General features: G+C 39.3%; 1 protein-coding gene across 1 annotated transcript; it reads left to right on the plus strand.

The window, feature by feature from the left end:
* Positions 1–478: 478 nt before the first annotated feature.
* LOC104400599 (pre-mRNA-processing factor 40 homolog A-like) lies at positions 479–17,690 on the plus strand. The gene is given in 23 exon segments (XM_010015181.1): positions 479–494; positions 762–784; positions 2,829–2,930; positions 3,035–3,148; positions 3,600–3,720; positions 4,958–4,982; positions 5,357–5,662; positions 6,534–6,642; positions 7,567–7,631; positions 8,269–8,433; positions 9,133–9,241; positions 9,995–10,145; positions 10,941–11,074; positions 11,456–11,570; positions 11,716–11,852; positions 11,854–12,111; positions 12,435–12,572; positions 13,283–13,378; positions 14,384–14,470; positions 14,557–14,653; positions 14,751–14,812; positions 16,286–16,420; positions 17,531–17,690. Coding segments are annotated over 23 exon segments (2,658 nt in total). The 3' UTR covers positions 17,624–17,690.
* The last annotated feature ends 4,216 nt before the right edge of the window (positions 17,691–21,906 follow it).

Raw genomic sequence — 21,906 nt, forward strand, 5'->3', positions numbered from 1 at the left:
GACATTGAACCATTGACCATAACTCTTTGCATGCGGCAATGAGATTTGCAGGAAGCCTTATGAATGTAACACTAATGCATTCAAAGGCTTAAGCCACATGATTATAACAGAGGCCTACTAAGCTACTTGAGCAGAAATTCAGTCTCTCTCTCTCTTTTTATCCTCACAACCTACTCATTTGGGAGATGAAGATGGGTATTGCACACATGGCAGGGGACCCCCCGGTGTAGTTTATTGTATTTATTGCCTTTCTGAAAAGTAGCTTGATGTTCCTAATCGCCTGTTTGAGGAGCAGCGATAATAAAGTGGATGACAAGAAGCTAGGAATCCAAATTGAAGGCTATAGAGCATTTGTTGCTGAAAGCACTCGGTTGGGTGTGTGCTGTATTTAGTGATGATTTAACTACAGTTGCACTTGGTACTTAAATGTTGATTATCTTTTTTTTTTTCTTTTTTCCTACAGCCAGGAGTGAACAGTATGGATGCACAAGTGGGTAAGTAGAAACAATTTGTTACCATTTCAAAATATGTTACCAAAATTAGGTGAAGTATTTAAAAAAAAAAAAAAAAAGCCGCCAAAAACCCCAACCAAACAAAAAGCCAAAACCCTTTTCCGTAAACTGTGATTTAGTATTTCAGTAACTGACATCTTCGTTAATTCCCAGGTCTTTTTTTCTTTCAAACATTGATTAATTAGTGACTTTATATAGAAAAGTAAAGCAACCAAACCCTTTTAAGTTTTGTTTGTTTGTTTTGTTTAGGTGTAGCACCTCCTGGAACTCAGGTATGTGAAAACCAAAATTCTAGAAGATTGTAATGGCAGTGTGGTGGTGTGTGTATGTGGTTTTAGAGGTTTAAAAGAAAACCTTATATCTTACTTTTCGTCTCATATAGAGCTTCTTTGCTTATTTGACTGTCAGTCTATAATTAGTGTTAATAGTTAAAGTAGGTGTCTTTTCTGTTATATTTCCACTAATTTCTGAGCATTGAAATCTATGCAGGACAGCAGTATGAGATGTTTCTTGTAGTGCTTGTAGGTCTTCTGCCCCGCCTGGCCTGCAAATGAATTGTAGCCTAGAGACCTCTGTTACTCTTAACACTGACTGTTTTCAGATTTAAGTCTTTTCAGGTGTTGGGCTAGAGAGTTACTCAGGGTAGAGCTGGGGTATTATATGCACTGAAGAAGACTGAAGGTTGTTCCTCTTACTGTGTTCTTCCTCCTCTCCCCCCCCCTTTTTTTTTTTTTTTTTTTTGTTCCTTCCTTCCATATCAGTGACCAGTTTATAAGCAGACTTACTTAAATTTGGATGACTTTTCACCTGTTACAAATCTGTGAGTGTTTTGCTTTGACAGTTCTGATGTGTATGGCAGAATTTGGTAGCCAATGATTAAGTCTGCCTTGGTGTTACTTAATTCACCTGCGCTTAGTAGGAGAAACAGGTCAAAGTTCTGCTATTCAGTCCCATGAGACCTACTGGAACCTCTGTTAGCATTGTCAGCTTACTGAGAATTTTGTTACCAAAGACTTCAGCAATAAAAAGTCGTCTATATAGCTATCCATAATAATTTTGAAAACATGTTTTTTGAAGAATATAAATTACTAACCTCAAAAGAATGCTTATCACCACCTCATCAGTTTTAAGCTAAATTACCAATAAGCAGTAACTCTTCCTTCTACCCCTGATGTCTTGATATTTGAAATTTGCCTCTGTTAGTGTCTCCTTCCATGTTTGTGGAATGTGTCATGTTTGTTAACATTAATCAGTAGCTTAAATAGGAAAAAATATTGGCTAGGTTGCGGGGAAGGTCATTTAACATAGAATGAACATGTAAGCAGGATGGTGACATGCAGGCCAGACTTATTTCATTAGGTGATTTTTCAGTAGTCTTCCACCTTTCCACCAGATGGATGGGAAATAACCTGATGCAACAGAACTGGTACTATATAACTTAATAATGAAATTTTTTGATCACGAATCAAGGTAACCTTGTATTGAGATAGGCAGGTCATCTGGAAATAATCTCAAATTTGTTTCATTGAATGACCGCAAATAACTTTCAGTCATGATCAAAATTCTATTTAAAGTTTTGTGAATACTAAATTCCTTCTCTAGAAGATATCCCAGACATTTACCTTTTAGTTCTTAAGATGACGAAGAAAATAGTTTAAATAACTAAGAGGCAGAAATCTAAGAAAATAAATCATATGGCCTCAAAGATACCCCATTGTAAGTTTTTGGTTGTTGCTTTGAAATTTGGGGATCTTGTATCTAGCTTAATTATTAAATATTAGTGAATATCAGTTGTCCTTTTATTCCTATGAGATTTGTATGCTACGTAATTGAACAAGGCAGTTGGACCTATAGGGAAGTTGTTTCTCCTCAGCCGTATCCAATAACTGAGGTGGAGTAGATGGCTGAAGCTGCGTTCTGCCAGTCCTTTTTTCAGTGAGTTTATATAAACTGTCACTGAAAAGCAGTAGGAGGGTGCTCCCAAGTTCAGGCTAAAATCCTGAAGTCAGAACCTTCTTCAGGCAATTTTTTCTTAGTTTTGAGAACAGGATGTGCTTCTGGGTCTTCCACTTGCAGTTGTCAGGACCTGACTGCATTCACTTCTGCTTTCTTTTCTGGTGGTAATTAGCTGCCTTAGATTGCTGATTGAGTGGGGAGAGACTCTTAAGTCTTGTCACAAAGTAACAGTTTCTTGAAAACAGTACTGGATTAAATGTGCTTAGATTTTGCATTGCTGTCTTTCTTTTGCTGGTAAATTACTAAGTATATTTAATATACACATGCAAATGAAAAATATTAACCAGAATGTCTTTTCAGAGCTCTGTTTTGTTTCGCCCTCAGACAACACATCCTGTAGTTTGTGCAGCCCAGCAAACCGCCACAACCAACAGTTCTGTTAGTGAAGAGCACTCTAAACAGGTTTATCTGCTTTCCACTTGTATTTAACCTTTTTAGTGGCTTTTGATAACATTTTGGTCAGCAATTATTGTTCATCATTAATCGTATCATTTGTTTTTTGCTAGAAATCTTCTACATGGACAGAACACAAATCGCCTGATGGAAGAACATATTATTATAATACTGAAACTAAGCAGTCTACATGGGAGAAGCCAGATGACCTCAAAACACCTGCTGAGGTAAACTAAATTCAGATGAAGAGTACTGTACTGTGCGAGTTTGTGTGAATGCCAGAATTTGCTAGCACAGCTATCATGCAGGAAGATAGCTGTGTCTATAGATCTTTTTCTAATGGGAGCAAACTCTTCAAATAATAAATGCTGCAGAAGTGTTCATATCACAATCCTTATGTTGGTAGAACTCGAGGCTGCAAAGTGGACAAAACTCTCAACTAATTTCCTCAATCTTTGAATAAATTTCTCTTATTAAAAAGATGGCATTCTTCATTTTTACGTAATTAATGTGTGTGCTTACCACTGGGGAGGATTTTCCTTGGAAGGTACACGCCTTGCATTCATTAATCCTTAAGTTATTTCTTGATGTAGTGTTTGTGTCTCACTTCTAGCTATCCTTTTAATTTTAGAACACCATTGCAAGTTTGATTTTATGTATTTGTTTTCTGTCCATTAGCAATTGTTGTCTAAGTGTCCCTGGAAAGAGTATAAATCTGATTCTGGAAAGCCCTACTATTATAATTCCCAAACAAAGGAATCGCGCTGGGCAAAACCCAAGGAGCTTGAGGATCTTGAAGGTAATATTAACAAAAATGAGTAGGGAGAGTGGCAGTGTGCTGCAAGTTGTGCATACCAAAGCATATTGGTCAAACTTCTGTTAAAGCTAAATCTGCTAAAATAAACTGTATGTAATAGAGTTAATACAGTCTGGGATTTTAATGGAGCAGTCTTGTCTCCAGCGTTCTCATCGCAGTCCCTTTTTCCATTATATCCTTAGTTCTTCCTTATGTGGCAGCAGCATCAGCTCCCCCTCGTGTCCCTAAGCAGGAACTGGGTTATGATGTAACTTCTTGTGGCTTGTTCAGGGCTTCATGCATGCTCGCTCTCTTTGTTAGCAGTAGGTAATGCTTCAAGTCTTCCTTCATTTTAGGGCTGTTACAGAAATTGTTTCATACATAGCCACTAGTCCTTTGGAAACTTGCAGGGACTTAGTAGGTTTTGTGATGGGGTTCAGGTTGATGGGGGAAGACGAGGCAGAGAGGCATCTGTACTAATCGTCATTCAGCTGGGATACCAGGGTAAAAGGGTGCTGGACATCTGTAATACAGTATAGTTTATAATAGAGTAAGAATTGCATTTTGTTTTGGTGTCTTGGAAGAATTTTGAAAACAGTAATGTATTTTATACTCTAAACAGTAGTACTGGCTGTCTGCTGAAAGGCAGAATTGTGTGTAAGGCTTTGCTTGAGTATCAATCCACTTTTAATTTTTGACAATAATTATTTGAGAAATTATGGTGTGGCACAGATATTAGTAATTTTTTATTGCCCTTTTGTATAATAAAAGCACTGTTCCCTTTTGTACAAACGTCATACAATGTTCTGGTCCTGTTTTTCCCTTTTAGAATGGTTTTGTTTGGTATTGTAAGGTGATGAAAAATCTACAATGTCAGCTGTGGTAAGAAATTAGTGTTTTAGAGAAATACTACAAAGAATAAACACCAGTGACTGTTAGAATGAAAAACGAGAGGTCTGTTTCAGTGAGCCTGACTTTTTCTTTAAACTAGTCTTTTAAAAGTTGAAATAATCATTTCAAACCAAGAAGTTGTTCGTTCTATACCCTGATCTATCTTAAATGGGATTTGTATTAATTTATTTCTGTCTTTAAAGGGTGTAAATATTAAAATTATTGATAGTAACAAAAATACTTAAAGCTATGTTTTTATTAAATAATGTTAACAGTTATTTTTTACCATGCATATATAAACTATTTTAGAAGCTATATTTTGATTATTTTTTCCCCCTTTCTCTTCTAGCAATGATAAAAGCTGAAGAAAACAGGTATGTTTTTAATGGTATGCTGATGTTTCTTACATTAAGCTGCCTTTTTCTTAAAAATGGAATCTGGTCCTTGAATCTTGTAACAGTCTCCTTGCAGCTTTTCATTCCAAATAGTGGCTTAATATATAAAACCTCAAATAATGTATTATAGGTTTACTTTTAACTGAACTGACTGGTCTACATATGTACAGTTTCAGTAAAGCATTTACTTTCTCTGAGCCAAGATTTTTTTTGTGTTCTTCTGAGAAGTTTTTGTTACTAGACCTAAACCTCTCTTCTTGTATTTTATTAACTTACTCGAACTATGTGTTCCCATAAGCCATTAAGTTGTCCCATGCTTGTATGTGACTGTTCCTGTTTTTTGATACCCATAGCACAAAGACTGAAGAATCAACTGCAGCGATATCTACTCCAGCTGCTGCAGCAGAAGTGACAACCACCACGGCCACAACTGCTGCTGAAACTGCTGCAGCTGTTGCTACCACCACTGCTGCTTCTGCAGGAACAGCAGCCCCTGAAGGAGAAACTGCTGCAGCTTCCTCTGGGGTAGAAAATGAGAGTACTGGCACAGCCACGGCTGAGGAACAGGGACAAGCAACTTCTGCGCCTGCTGTGCAGGAACAGACTGCAGAAAGTGCAGCTAACACAGATGACTCTACCAAGCAGGAGGCCTCAGCAGAGTAAGTGAAATGACAAAGTATGTGGCTTTGCTGCAGTTTTGTATTTTTTTTCTAGGATCTGGTTTGTCTTCAATTGTAGGTGGCCAGGCTTCTTTGACAGTTAGCATTTCTGCAGCAAAACATGAGCATGAATCAGTGGCAGCAAAGAGGAATAATGAGTAAGAAAGAGAGGAAGAAGTATTAAATATGGGTTTAGAAAAATGAATGCCCTCCCCTTGCCAACCCTCTCCCAAAATTCTTAAGCCCTGCAGAGAACATCAGTGATGTGAACATTTGCTAAATTTTTTGTAGCTCTTATAGTTACCCAAGGTAACATAATATGCTTAAATGTTTCCTGTTCCATAGATGTGTGCAACTGGCTGTTGGTAGAAGAAAATAAAATACTAAATAGATCTGTATCTGTTCCAGCAAAAGTGAGATCCTTTGTTATTTAATAATGGAGAATTCATTATGTGGAGAGTTAGAGTTTACGATTTTTATCATTCAAGCAAAAAGAAATGTGGTTTGGGGGAATTATAGCCAGCAGAAGATAACTAAGGGCAAGAGGAGTAGTTTTAGGGACGCCCCTTTATACTTTCATGTAATACATATATAAATATTTCTGCTAAATTTAAGTATTAGTTTTATGAACTCTTTCTAGATAACTTGAGCAGGTAGCTAACTGCATAGGTGGTAATACTTTTCTGAAATGGGGTTGGTTTTTTTTCAGTTGTGTATAGTATCTGTAAGGAAAAGTCTTGTACAAATTGTGGTCTTAGATGTAGCATTATTGTTTTCCTTTGTGCTGCTATATAAAAAACTTACTCTATCTGAGTGTCTTGAATTGAGATAAAATTGCTGAAATATTAAAATTGTTGATTTCTGTATATAGTTCTGCTTTAAAGAAAGAGGATGATGAAACCCAACCGGTTAAAAAAACCTACACATGGAATACAAAGGAAGAAGCAAAGCAAGCGTTTAAAGAACTGTTAAAAGAAAAGGTATTTTGGTCAAGTCTTCTTAATGCATTACTGAACTGCAAAGACTGCATTTGTCAGAAATTGCTAGACTTTTTTCTTGAAGAATTTTTCAGTGTTGTGGAAGAGGACTTTTGTACTAGACAAGAAATGAGGGAAAGAATACTACAGTGGGAAAAAAACACAGTTTAAACTTTTTTCCAGCTCTTTGGGTGAGTGGGGAAGTGCTGAATTTTCATCAGGGCTCTCAGTTCAGTTTTTTCTTATTTTCTTCCTTTTACATGATCTCCACTATTATGCAAACTTGTAATCTGGTCTTTGTCAAAAATTCAAACTGGAACAGTGAGTGATTTGATGGACAGCTTCATTAGATGCGTCAAAGATAGTGTAGACGTCCATATAAGAAAAGGACAAAGTGTTAGATATAGTTTCCGTGGCTAGTCTGATTTAAAGAAATTTATTTTTTTCCCTATGAAGTAGTAATTCTAAGACTGTATTTAAGTGTTGTGGAAATTATGGTTCTCAGTGGTTTTGGATGACAGTGAGGTACATTTCTAATAAACATGTCACCTGATCACCTGGGCCCTCAACTTCTTACCTTTGTTTTAAAGAGTGAGTGTAAAAAGAGACTGGCTTGGGTTTTCCCTCAGGGTATATGGGGTCTGTTTGTGTCTTGTACAGTCAACATAGTTTTTTTTGTAGTCAACATAGTTTTATAGTAGACAAAATTCCAGAAGAATTTATTGCAGAAACAGCGATAATCCCAAAAGTACCATGTTGACTGTTGTTAAAATCTAAAAAAAAAAAAAAAAAAAATAATTTGACAGAGTATTGTCTTAACCTCAAAAGTGTAGCGCTTTTGTTTTTCCTAAGGGATTTTTTAAGGAGTTGATCGCTGTTGGATGTTCATTCCAAATCTAATTAGTTAATGATTTAATGCCTTCACAGCGGGTACCATCCAATGCTTCTTGGGAGCAAGCTATGAAAATGATCATTAATGATCCTAGATACAGGTACTGCTTGATTCTTTCCTCCTTAGATTTCTCACAAATGTTGTTTTAGGAAGTTCGACTTTACTGACATAACTTCTGCTTGTTTTAATAGATATTTGTGCATTTGTGTATGTGTATCATTGTCAGGGAATTCTCTTCCTTTCCTGTGTAAAGAAATGCAAGTCCTAAGCTTAATTTTTCATTTGGAAAAGATGTGGCAGTTGTTGGTTTTATTTTGTGTATTATTTTCTTCGTAATAAAAGAATGTGTTTAGTTTCTAGGTTACTTTTGGAAATGAGTGACTGCTATAAAAATTGGCAGAAAAGTGGTTGATGTCAGTGATAAAAATAATATTGTAATGTGAAATTTGTAAATGCAACCTGAAAGCATGATAAGTAGCTTGTGTTTTATTATTAACTGCTTTTATTAGTAAGTACTTGTTTTACTGTTGTTTTTTTGGTTTTTTGGTTTTTTTTAAATGATCTTCCATTCATCCTGAGGGAGAGACAGCTAAGAACTGGCTATTTAGATTGTATTTAGTTTTGTCTCAAAAATCTGGATTATTAGAATCTGTTATTTCTTGGGGTTTTGGCTTTGCTTTTCTAATTTAGTTCCATTTTGTATAATTGACATTGTTTTCCTTTTCTTTCACACGAAGTGCTTTGGCAAAATTAAGTGAAAAAAAGCAAGCATTTAATGCATACAAAGTACAAACAGAAAAAGAAGAGAAAGAAGAAGCAAGATCAAAATACAAAGAAGCTAAAGAATCCTTCCAGCGTTTTCTTGAAAATCATGAAAAGATGACATCCACAACGAGATACAAGTAAGACCAGTATTAAGTGAAGTTCCAGCCTTTCCTAGCGTGCCAAGTTAATAATCAAATCTTGCTGGCTTGCTTTTAGTGAATGCTAACCTTAGTATATGTTCAGCCTGGAAAAGACTGTAACTGAAATTCTTATAGGAACACAAATAGTCTTATTTTCATAGAACGTGTTTAAGACCCAGGTAAAAAAAAAAGTAACTCTTGAGTGATGTGCAGATGATAATGAGTTGAGGTTCTAATAAGTAGAAATGAAAGATACATGAGAGAAGTTTTATATTACATCTGCCATTAAGAACAAAGTAGCTTGTTTGTGGGAGTTCATGCCCAAATGGAAGTATGTCTAGTAAGCTTGATGCTGAAAACTACATAGACCTGATCTTGTAGAATGTTTGCTGGAACTGTGACCTGAATGTGTGCTAGCCCTCAGAAAAGATACTGGTGCAGTGCACTGCATGTGAACTTGAGCTGCTGTGGAGAGGCCTGAATAGTGGCATCAGCTTTAATTTTTAGCTGTTACTTTTGTTTATAAGAGACAGAAGGGTGTCTCAGAAAAAGTTTTTCCCAAGAGAGAAAATTGGGGAGGTGCTATACAAAAGCATTACTGCTTAGAACAGAGTTCATTCTTGTTACTGTAAGCCGATGGGGCAGTTTAAGTCGGTGTTTACCAATATTGTGTGCTTTTTTCTTTGTTTTCCACAGAAAAGCTGAACAAATGTTTGGGGAAATGGAAGTCTGGAATGCAATATCTGAGCGTGATCGTCTTGAAATTTATGAAGATGTCTTGTTTTTTCTGTCTAAGAAGGAGAAGGTAACTTTCTTTCAAACTTATTTGTAAGATAATTTATACTCTTAGTAAAGAAATCTTGCAAGCAGTGCAGTTCTGAATGTTGTTCAAAGACAGTCAAAATGTTCATAGCAGGGAAGGAATCTAATAAAGGCATGGAGAGCCAAATGGGAATGTTTCTGTGTTAGTATGAACCATGTGCTGCTCGCAGGTTCCAGGGTCTGTTTACACCCTCTCCAAAGGACAAGAGAGAGAAAAGAAGAGAGGGAGGCAAGGTTTATCAGCTGTAAGACACTACAGAGAGGGAGCTCCACTTTAGCAAGATGCGATGGGGCAAGGGTACAAGTAAAAAAGCACTAGTGGGACTCTTGACAACTAGGACTGATTTTGTAGACATGAATTTGGAGACAGTTGTTCCTTATTTCTTATTATACAGTACAAAAGGAGTGTTCAGTAGAGTTAGCAGGCAGAAGGTGATGAATCCTTACCTAAGTAAACTACTGGAAGTTGTGTTCTTACACAGCTGAAGATGAGCTCCATTTCATGAGCTTTTCCCATCTTTCAGAAACAGAGATAACAGTAGTGAAATAGTTTCTCTGGATGCAAGCAATAATAGCATGTAAAAATTCTGTGTAGATCTAAATAGTATATGTTGCTTAACATGTAAATGAAAGGTTATTTTTCTTTGTTTTCATAGAGAACAGACTTGAGGGGTCATGACTTTTTGTACACACAACCTCAAATTTAACAACAAAAAAAATTATGTTTTCTCCTCAGGAACAAGCCAAACAGTTACGAAAGAGGAATTGGGAAGCTTTGAAGAACATACTAGATAACATGGCTAATGTCACTTACTGTACCACTTGGTCAGAGGCGCAGCAATATCTGATGGACAATCCTACATTTGCAGAAGATGAGGAACTTCAGAGTATGTAGAAAGTCTTATATGTTTCTTTTGGAAGGGGGAGTGAATTTGTCTTCAGACGCAGGGACCCCTGGCTGGGTATGGCTTACTCTTGCCCAGTCCATGACTGCTCTGACAGCTGCTGAGCAGCCTGTGTGAAGGACCCTGTCTTGTTTGGTTCCTAGGAAACAGATGTCAGCTTCAAAAATCCTTACTGATTAATCCAAATGACTAAACAAAGGATACCTTTCTTCAGGAGGGAATTGAATTGCTTTAGTAGTTGTTAGCCTTTGAAATTCGAAGTATTATTTGATAATGTAATCTGTGTTGCAGATATTTACACTGCCTTCTGCTAGACTTGAGTGAGGTCCTGCTGTGTTTGCTTACTGAGAAAAGTAATTGGCTTTACTCTTCTAGAGTAAGAAGGTAGTTTTTCCATTATGAGCACATTTTTCTCAAAAATTAGTTGATCCTGTATTTTAAAACCAGCATACCCATTTACAGAGCTGCTAAAGCATTTGACAAAGATGTTCTATCTTCTTACCTCTGTCCTGTGTTTAAGATGCCTGTGGTAATGCTGGGAGATGCACAAGTGCTCATCCACAATACTTCTCTCATAAAGTATCTTCTGTGCTCTGTATTGGCAATGCTAAGTTATCCATTTTGCGGGAGGTTGGGTTTTGCTTCTGCACAGATATTCATATATTTCAGTGCTCAGTGAAGCTTCTACTCACAGTAACAATCAGCAACCATTATAGTAAGAAACTTTACAGTTAGAAATGCCTAATTTTTATTCTTATCACTGTTACCTGTTGCTAGACATGGATAAGGAGGATGCACTGATCTGTTTTGAGGAACATATCAGGGCATTGGAGAAAGAGGAGGAAGAAGAAAAACAGAAGAGTTTGCTTAGAGAAAGAAGGCGGCAGCGTAAAAATAGAGAATCTTTTCAGGTTGGTGGACTTTGTTGTTCTGTCCTAGATGTGTTATGTGGTTAGGTATTCTATGCAGGTTTTTTGTTTCTTGGGGTGGGCTGACAGGTGAATATATGTCCTTTATCAACATTTGTAGCATTTTGTCTGCTGTATAATACAGCTGTTTGCCAGAAAACTACAAGTTTAGGGGAAAGGAAAATAGTTTAGAATGGAAAACAAATGCAATTGGAACATTGTAAATGGTGGAGGAAGGCAGGAAGAAATGATACATAAAATGATTTTTCAATCGCATTTTTAACAAAAACAGAATTCCAGTTATCAACAGTATCTATTCCAACTGCTAGCCAAGTAAAAGGATGATGAGTGACTACAAATTTCCATTTCATTTGTATTTTGTAGCTATTTTTAGATGAACTGCACGAGCATGGACAATTACATTCAATGTCCTCTTGGATGGAGTTGTACCCAACCATAAGCTCAGACATCAGATTCACTAATATGCTTGGTCAGCCTGGTAAGAATACTGTCTCTGGCAGCCCTTAGAAAGTAAGGTAAAGGTCTTGGATTTGGGGCAGTCTAGAACAGGGTTATTTGTATATTTTTCTAAGTGTCTAAAAAAATGCAGCTCTTGTATTAGAGCTAGCTTTTGACTTATCTAGTTTTTTCATCAGGATCCACAGCACTTGATCTTTTCAAGTTTTATGTTGAAGACTTGAAAGCACGTTACCATGATGAAAAGAAGATAATAAAAGATATCCTAAAGGTGAGAGGGGAAAATGCTCTGTTATGTGGTTTCTTCTTTTAATGCCCAATACATCATTCAAGTGAACTCTTTGCTACTGGGAGATGGGATTTCGCATTGCATTAATGTCACATGCATTAGCACTGAAGTGAGAGTTCCTGACTTGCCTGATGCCAAAGAAGTGCTTTTCTTACAGGATAAAGGATTTGTGGTTGAAGTGAATACTTCCTTTGAAGATTTTGTTACAGTCATCAGCTCAACTAAAAGAGCTACTACTTTAGATGCAGGAAATATCAAGCTGGCTTTCAACAGTGTAAGTATTAATATGTAGGAGTGTTTGAAAACTTGCAATACAAAATCTCTCGTGAAAACAAGAATTAGCAATTGTTTTTACTTACAACTACTTTCAAAATATTTGAGAGATGCTGTGCTTTAGAGTTGCTTATCCTCATAGGAGTTCCCAAAATAAGGACTGCAGAGGTGTGTCTTTATTCAAAACATAGCATTACTTAATTCCTACTACAGAATTTCTCAAGTTGAAATGTTTATCTCATACTTTTCTCATGAGGGAATGTTTTTGTCACTGGGCTTTCCAAAACTGGCATGGAACTGAATTACTAGTTTTGTTTGATACAGCTGCTAGAAAAGGCAGAAGCGCGTGAAAGAGAGAGGGAAAAGGAAGAAGCTCGCAAAATGAAGCGGAAAGAGTCTGCCTTCAAGAGTATGTTGAAGCAAGCTACTCCTCCAATTGAATTGGATGCTGTCTGGGAAGATGTATGTATTGTCACTGAGTTATGAAAGTCTTTCCAAGTATATTTAACAGGCTGCTGCATCCTAATGCTTTTATAAGTAAACCTGGGTTCTCGAAGCTCGTAATGTAACTTAAACTCTCATAAAAATTGTCTTGCCATTTATTCAGTAAAAGTCAAGATTTGATGGGAGTAACTCATTGACTGATATTTTCATTTGGATACAATTTATAACAAAACTCCTTCAAAAAAACCAAACCCCAGACAAAAAAACCCCAATCAAACAAACACCCCAAACAACAACAAGCTACCCAAAAAAGCAGCCCAAAAATTAAACCCAAACAAACTCTTAAAAAAAAAAAAATATTGCAGAGTGCCCCTAACTTCATTTAAATGGAGATAAAGCACTCTGCTTGCTCAGAAGTCTGTAACTTTGTTCTCATCAAGATCACCTTTAAAAACCTTTCCTCTCAAAGTATAGTTTGTATAAAAAAAATACATGTTTTAACAAGCATGTGTGGCTTAAATGACACATGCAGAAAAAAGTGTCTGATTTTGTCTGCTTCCATTTGCTACAGTCTCATAAAGGCTGGTTGTGAAGCTGGCATAAAAAACACCAATGTTTCGCCTTGTAACAGTACAATGGCTTTTTGAACTGGTGAACTTGTGTCTCATTATTTCCATTTCTGACTGGCTGTATTTCATATTAGTATTTCATTGCTGCTTTTCTTACAGATCAGAGATAGGTTTGTGAAGGAACCAGCATTTGAAGACATCACTCTGGAGTCTGAAAGAAAAAGAATATTTAAAGATTTCATTCATGTACTAGAGGTAATTATTATTTTATTTTTTCCTGATTTGGGGGTATACAAAAAGATGCTTAGATGTTTGACTCTTAAATTGTGTAGCAAGGGGGAGGGATTTAACAGAATTCTAGAGATTTCTGTTTCAGTGGACATGGTGTGTTACCTGAAAGTAAGAGATACTTAAACTTCATTGTGAAAGGAAGGAACAGAAGAAATGTGTTAAGAGTTGATATTACTTAATACTTTAAATCTGCTTCCCTACAAGAATTTTCAGAAGTTAACATCAAAATTTCCTGGTTTATTTGAGGAATATTGTTCAGTGCCGTGATTTCATACAAAACATGATGAAATAGGAAATAGAACTTCTGCAGTATTTTATTCACTGCATATGTGGAACTTCAAGAGCATACTAAGCACTGCAGATGTACTTTATTATTTTCCTGTAGCAAATCTTTTGCTGGTGTCCAAACAGGATGGTGTAGTTCAGTTTCATCCTTAATTTTTGGGTGGGCCACAGTAGGAGTTAAGCTGCAGAAGATTTGACAAGTCATTCTTGTTAAATAAGGTGCTGTTTTTTCCTAGATAATGCTAGATTTGGTTTTGCAGCACATGCTCTGTGGGGTTTTTTCCAGTTCCTGGGGTTTGTAAGAGCTTTTTTTTCTTTTTCTTTTTTTTCTTTTCTTTTTTTAAATGGGTTAATTTCAGAATTTCAGATTTGGCAGAGCAAGGCATGCAGTGTGTTCTAGGCCATCTTGAGCAGGGGTTTTAAATGGGAAGCACTGAAACAGGGATCCAGGTAATGGAAGCTGCAAGCATCGTTTCCTTGTTCCTAGGTGCTTGTTAGGACAACTTTAACATGGGAATACTGGTAGCTGTTCATGGGGTTTGTCACACTAAATGTGTGATTATGTGGGGGTTTTAACCACTGCTAGCCAGAGATGGGTTTGTGGATGATGAGGAACATCATTACAGTTTCTTGCTGTGTCCTGTAGACAGTCAATGATAACATTTCCCTTCTCTTGTACTCCAGCACGAGTGTCAGCATCATCATTCAAAGAACAAGAAACATTCTAAAAAGTCTAAAAAACATCACAGGAAGCGATCGCGTTCTCGCTCGGTAAGGTGTTACACGATTTAAAACCTGCTTCTGTAACTACTCGTAATGCAGTGTTCTTACTGATCACATTGGGTTTGTGTCTCCAGGGCTCAGAGTCTGAGGATGATGACAGCCATTCAAAGAAGAAAAGGCAGCGTTCAGAGTCCAGATCAGTTTCTGAGCGCTCTTCCAGTGCAGAATCTGGTATGAGATTTTTCGTGTTCATTTTTAAATTAATGTTAATTTATTCTGAGGCTTTATAATTTTACTGATGTGGTTTTGTTTCTTTCTATGTCTGCAGAGAGAAGTTACAAGAAGTCAAAAAAGCACAAGAAAAAGAGCAAGAAGAGAAGACATAAGTCTGTAAGTACAGTTGACTTGAGTTGGCTAATGGACAACCTGACATCTTGTGGTTTCAGTCATCCTTTCTGGGTATCTAGTCCACTCTGGTGAGACCCCCATTTGGGCGTGCTGCATCCAGCTCTGGGGTCCCCAACATCAGAATATGGACTTGTTGGAGCAAGTCCAGAGGAGGCCACGAAGGTGCTCAGAGGCTGGAGTACCTCTCCTATGGAGACAGGCTGAGAGACCTTGGAGAAAAGGAGGCTCTGGGGAGACCTCAGAGCAATTTCCAGTGCCTTAAAAGGGCTGACAAGAAAGCTGAAGAGGGACCTTTGGCAAGGGCATGTAGGGACAGGACAAGGGGGAATGGCTTTAAACTGACAGGGAGGAGATTCAGATAAGAGGGTGATGAGGCCCTGGCACAGGTTGCCCAGAGAAGCTGTGGCTGCCCCATCCCTGGCAGTGTTCAAGGTCAGGTTGGACGGGGCTTTGAGCAACCTGGTCTAGTGGAAGGTGTCCCTGCCTGTGGCAGGGGGTTAGAACTAGATGAGCTTTAAGGTTTAAGTGCAACCATGCAAGCAAGGTGTAAGGGACTGTATTAGCAGCCTGGTATTTGCAGTTGATCATGGCAAATCTTGGTGTTCACTTCTACTGTGGAGAGCTGTGAAGGTATCCAGCCATCTTTTCCTTTTGCCTGATAGTGGGCTTTGTTCCTTTTGTCTGCTTTTGCGTCAGGGTCACATTAGAAGCTCTGATCATCAAAAGGGTTTGAAGAGCAGAAAGAGAGCTTTCACTCTATCAGTTGAAGGCAAAGAATATTTTTTTGTCCTGGGTAAAGAAACTAACTTGGGTCTCTGACCTCACACTGGCTGCAGAACTCTTCAGAACATATTCTTTATGCCTGTCACTTACAAGCAGTTAGCTGTACCTGACAGCAGACAAGTGTCCACAGTGACAGAGAGGATGTTAATAGTTACCTATTGAGTAAGATATTAGTGCTGAAGGGTTGTGACACAAACAGGTTCACATAAGCTTAGCAACACTGGGATGAAAGTGGAATAAAGCCACAGTCACGCCACCTAATCCCTCACAGTATGGTTAATATCCAGAAAAAGCCCATGAGCATTAAGGCAGTCGAGCACAGCCAAGCAGCTGTGTGACAGAAAAGTGTTTACCAGATGTCACCCTTTCTGGAGATCTTACTGAACAGATGACAGTTGTGCCCAGGAGAGATGTATTATATGGCATCCAGCATGCACTGGGAACGGTGAACGTTCTTTGGTATTGAACAAACTTCTCTCCTCCTCAGATCACTTCAGTAACCTTTCTTGCATTACTTACTTCTGTGATGGTTAATAAGATGTGCCTAATTAGTAACCACTTCACACAGTTTTCCTAATGGTCTATATTGATATGAAGTCAGCTTTTTTTGAGGTGTGGTTATTCTAGGAACAAATATTTAATATATTTAATATTTCTTCTTTATTTACACAGGATTCACCCGAATCAGACATTGAACGAGAAAAAGACAAAAAGGAAAGAGAGAGGGAGAGTGAAAAGGATAGAGCTAGGCAAAGATCTGAATCAAAACATAAATCTCCTACTAAAAAGAGACCTGGAAAAGATTCTGTAAGCTTTCTTGTTTCCTTTTTATCTGGTACTTTGGGCTTCCTGTGTAGCTGGGATGCTGTAGCATAGTACTAGAGCTTTACAGGTGCACTGTAAGGTGCTAGAGCTTTCTTTATGTCCTGCTTCCATTTATATATAAAAAGGACCAAATGTTCAAGCAGAGCTTAACCATATAGCTTCTATGCCCTCATTTAGGGCTTTGTTACTGATGGGTGAAAGCACTATTTGATAAAATGCTATTTATTGTGGATGTAAAGTGTGACTGAGGCACATTATTTTCTAGAGGGTATTGAAGTTTGGTCCATACTCTGACAAAGCAGCGCATGCGACTGAACTGCTGCTCTTTTCAGTCTGATTGGCCAGACTGAGCTCAGGACACACAGCTGGTTAAACACTGGAGCGACTCTGCAACACCTGCCCTCTAGAATCTTAGTAGCTGCAGTGCTGGGCTGACACTGGGAGGAAATCTCAGTGGAACGAAGTTCTGCAATTCTTGCACTTTTCAAGCTGGCAAGTCCTGTGGGAGCATGTCTGTGACTGCAGTCCTGCCCTTGGCTGCCATGCTGTGCTCCTTGACTTGTTTTGGAGGGGTTTAGAAGTGTTTGAGAAGATGCATACAAGTGTTTGAATGAAAAAGGCAAACTGCTTGTGGTTCAGTATTTTCTGGGTCTCTTGGAGGGCGAGTTATTCGCCTCGCTCTGGTTATTTAGATTGTGGTGGTGATCATGGTGGAGGTGGCCTCCTGGGTAAAGCCCCATATATTCCACCTTCAAGAAGAGATGGTAGGGCAGGTGTCTGCTTTTTACATTATTGTCTTAAAATAAGCTGCTTGGAAAAGCTCCCAGCGTGGCATCTCCTGAGAACATGAACTCGGGTGTGATAGAGCACAGTCTACAGGAGGACCGGGGCTTAGCCTGCCATGTCTCCTATGCCCTCCCCACTTGTTCTGGCTACCACTCTTGGAACTCCTGAGTATGACACCAGCAGCTTCCTGCACCCTGTGCTCCTGTATTGCTGCCGAGGCCACAGGAGTTGTGGTGGGGCAAAGGTGGCGCCAACGTGGCCTGGAAGCCCTTTCATTCTCACCACTAACCTTGCTTCTCTCTGCAGGGGAACTGGGATACTTCTGGCAGTGAACTGAGTGAAGGGGAGTTGGAAAAACAGAGGAGGACTCTTTTGGAACAACTGGATGAAGATCAATGAGAACGTTATTTATACCAAATATGTTTACATTGTGGCATAATAAAAGAAACCAATGTCTAATTCAGGACGCGGGTTCTGATATCCTGAGTTCCATTGCTGAAATGACAGCGGGTTTTAATTTTACAACATAAACACAGTTGAGTACTACTGTTACGGGCCTGGCATCAAATCTAGAGAAGCAAATGAAATTCCGAGTGCAAAGCTGAGTGTCCGTCCTGGAGCTGCCAGGCACCATGGGCACTCTGCTCACCACAGAGGAAACGCTCTGCAGGGAACACCGCCGAGGAAGGCAGCGCAGTGCTCGCTGGATCTTGTCTGCAGGCCCAGGGAAGTGTTGGCTCCATCCTAGCAAAGAATTGTCTCAGTCCAGTCCTTCCTAGAAAGGTAGTAATGCTGGTTGTCTGGCCCATGTAGGCAGGTAAAACTTCATTTGTAGAAAGAAATTCTTAATACAGTTTCTTGTGGTTTAATTTGTTTGATGGATTTGTGCTTATTTTGGAGAGGGGAAGGCAATGGGAGTAAGGAATCCAGTTCTTGATCTGTAGCTAAAAGAACCCGCTGTTCGAATTGCTCTTTTGTGAACTGCAACACTGGCCAAACCACATGTAAGCTTTTGTACAGAGAATTGACATCTGGCTCTGGCTTGAGTCTGAATACTCTCTTAGAGTGAGTTTTTCCTGTAAATTTTCAAAGCCCTGGACCTGTGGTTGATGGGGATGTTGACCAACCCTTCCTTGCAGTGCCAGCAGTGGGGTGTATGCCTCACAGCTGCCTTGGGTTCCCCTAAAACCCCATTCCCAGCAGCCACGGGTGCTACATCAGCATTTATCTCCACATGAACAAAATTTAGTAATAAAAATCAAACTGTAAATTAATCTCAATGTGTTGCCTTAAGAACCTGCTGAGGAATGTACCACCACCTTGGGCTGCTGCCCGTCCCCTGTGTGCTCATCCCTGGCCAGCTGCTTCGGGGGAGGATTCCCAGCCATACCAGGGGAGTGGTGGCTGCAGAGACCAAGGTCAGAAACTGTTCTCATTGGAATATTTTTGTACATTTTTATTGATGATTAAACCTTCTCTTCTAGTGTGTACTAGTACTTATTTCTACTTTTAAAGGCTCTGTACAGCTGTCATAAGTTATAACTGTCTTCCATGTGTTGGATTTAAGCAACCTAGGCACTCACACCAACAAAGGGGAGACAAGTCGGAGTTCAGCTTCCTTCTCCGTACATTTTTTCCCCAGATTCAGACAGCAGTTACTAGTGCATAAATCGCTGAAAGGCATGGCCTGTACAGCGTATTTCCCTGCTGGGCTGGTTCTGTGATTCAGACTTACTAAGAATACTATTGGATTGAAATTACTAATTCGCAGTAGAAAACGCTGGTGATGGCTGATCCCTGTGGATTGGCGGAATAACCAATCACCAATCACCTCAGGCTTCTCAGGAGGTTCCATATAGAGCATGTGCCAATATGGGCATTTCCCCTGGCGTGCAGAGCTTTTCGGGGAAGACCACCTGAGTTTGGTCAAACAGGACTTGAGTAACTCTTTGTATCGTGTGGCATTTCCTGTCCATGCCTGGGAAGCTGCCACCTGAGGCAATGTCGGTGGCAGCTTTTCCAGGTTCCCCCCACTGCAAAGCAAGTGGCTCTCCAGTGCTGGGGCGGGTGGGGTAGCACCTGATACTCCCAGGTCTGCCACCACCTCATAAATGTGTATTTTGTGAACTGTGTAAAAAGTCCCTTTTCCTAGATAGAGATTTGAAAATGGAAACACACAGCTTGTGTAGCAGGCAGCAATGCTCGTATGGAGAACAGCCCCACAGGAGGGTGACGGAGCGACACAGCCGACAGAGCACTGGGCTGCAGGGGGACAGCAGAGCGCTGAAGCTGTCAGCTGTGACCGTCTGCGAATGTGCTAGAACTTCTGCGTAATATTTTATTACTGCCTTGCATTTGTGTAACCACCCTAAGGAAAAAGTGTTTCTAAGTAAATACTACTTTTAAAAGGTTTGCCTTTATTTTTCCATTAAAAATAAAAAAAAACCCACAGCTTTAAATGTAAATTACTCTAATGGGTTTTTTCTGTATGCCTTAATTGGCTTTTGCAAAAGAAATGCATCTTAAAACAAGACTGCTTTCAACTAATCCTAGCAAGGCCTAGTTTAGTTTTTTTATAGGAAATTACTTCGGGCTTTTTTGCAGGTTATTCTCTTCAAATTTAGAACTTTTGTTTGTCCTGTTGGGTTCTGTTTACTTATGGCAAACTGCTTTACTTGTTGTCACTCATTTTCACAAGGGAGGTTCCATTGCCTGGTGTCTCACAGTGCAGGCCTTGAACAGGGAGCTGGAATTCATCCCCTCTGCCTCCTGTGAGCCCGGCTGTGCTGTTACCAAGGGTGAACTGATGGTGTGAATGACCTGGAGCATGATTTCCAGCATTTATCACTGGTAGCGGAGGGCAGGAGGTGAACTCCAGGGTCCTAAGGGGTGGGAGAGGTGCCTGTGGGGTGTCTTCCCTTCCTCCCCCAACTCCAACAGCCCCAAAGAATCACACTGCAGTGTCAGTACAGTCACTTCTGCCCCTGCAGTCACCTGGCACATGCCACCGTTTGTCAAAAAAACTTGAAAGTGGCCCAAAAAACTCCTCTGGATTACTGCGTAGTAGTGTAAATAGTTTATTTGATCTTATGCCAGGAACAGACCAGGAAAGTAACATGAACTGCTTTTATAAAACACTTCTAATATTGCTAAGAAGCGGGTCTATTACTAGAAAAATATTAAAGAGAACATGCCAGCATTATATTCTAGTTGTATGATAATTTTTGCTTTCAATTAAAAAATCGCTGTTCAGCTTAAGCATGTGAGAGCAAGTGCTTTTAACCCTTTGTCTAACAATTGATTAAATTAATTGTCAAATTTTCTTACGCAGATTAAAATACTCTTCTGTCACTGCCTGTGAAGAAAGAGGTGGTTTGGCATGTTCTCTTTAGCATGTCAAGTACACGTTGCTGTAAATGCAAGAAGGTGGCAGTTTTTAAAGTAAACTTCCTGTAAATAGGTAAGCAGAGGTCAATGTGGTAACTTTGAGCCCCAAACTGTCCATTTAGTTAAATATAAAAACAAAAACTATAAGTTAAAATAACATTCAGATTGTATAGCACAGGCTGATGCTTTTTTTTTTTTTAAACAATATTTACAATATTACCCAGAGGCTAAAGTGGGAATAAAAGAGAAGTGTAAAAACCATAAAAAACTGCACCAATTTTGTAGCAAAATATCTGTACATTTAAAAACAGATTATCATATAACTACACATTATCCAAGAAAAAAAAGGGGACCTTCACCAGTGGTTCACGTAAGCACAACGTAAAAGAAAAAGAAATTCAGTGGTTAAATACTATACAGTAAATTTTACAATTAACATATTGATGCGATGAGACCAGGCAAGGTAAGCTGTAAGCAAAACGTATCTCGGGAAGTTCAGTTCAGTCCAGTTCTTTACATATGAGAAGATCGTGTGCCCTGCCGGCATGAGCTCGGCTTCGTCTTGCTGCTCAGGGATTCTGGTGCAGACCAGCAGCGCGGGGTGCATCGCGTGGCTACAGTCACTCTCACGTCCCTTTTATCGTTAAAAAGCAATGTAGAACTTAAAACCTACCAGGATTTTTAGGCTGGGCTTCCCTTTGCTGACCAATGATCCTTAGATATTGTCCAAGGAACTTGGCATTGGAACAGGGCGTTAATCCGACAGGGCAGGGCACAGGATGGTTCTCCGCGCCAGGAACTGAATTGCGACGGTCCTCAGAATCCTAATACTGATTATTGAGACGTTAATACCTTAGTGCTAATTAATAAATACACTGTTATTCCAAAGCTGACGCTAGCTAGAGAGCCTTCGCCACCCTCCTCACCCTGTGCATTCACATTTGCCCCCCAGCACCTCCAAGGCCTCAGCCCCGCACTGCACACCACAACCACGGCAGCTGCGAGATGAAGATTCGTGTCTGTTAGTTAGCTGCGCACCTGATGCTCACTGACATACACGGCAGCACAGCCTAGCTACGGTGGCACAGGCTCTGCGTGGTGGGAAAAGGTACAGGTCTCTTCCTGGAACTAATTCCATATTACATACAGAAAGCCCTTAGAAGTCTTCCCTTTTTTTTTTGGAGGTTGTGGTTTTTTGTTTTTTTTCTTAAAAAAAAAAAGGGAAAAGCCAGTAAGTGCAGCTGAAGCCAAGGTTAACCCCTCGGTGGACAGCACAGGAATGTATTCAAAAGCAG

This window comes from Nestor notabilis, unplaced genomic scaffold (assembly GCF_000696875.1).
Source record: "Nestor notabilis isolate BGI_N333 unplaced genomic scaffold, ASM69687v1 scaffold14455, whole genome shotgun sequence".
Taxonomy (NCBI): Eukaryota; Metazoa; Chordata; class Aves; order Psittaciformes; family Psittacidae; genus Nestor; species Nestor notabilis.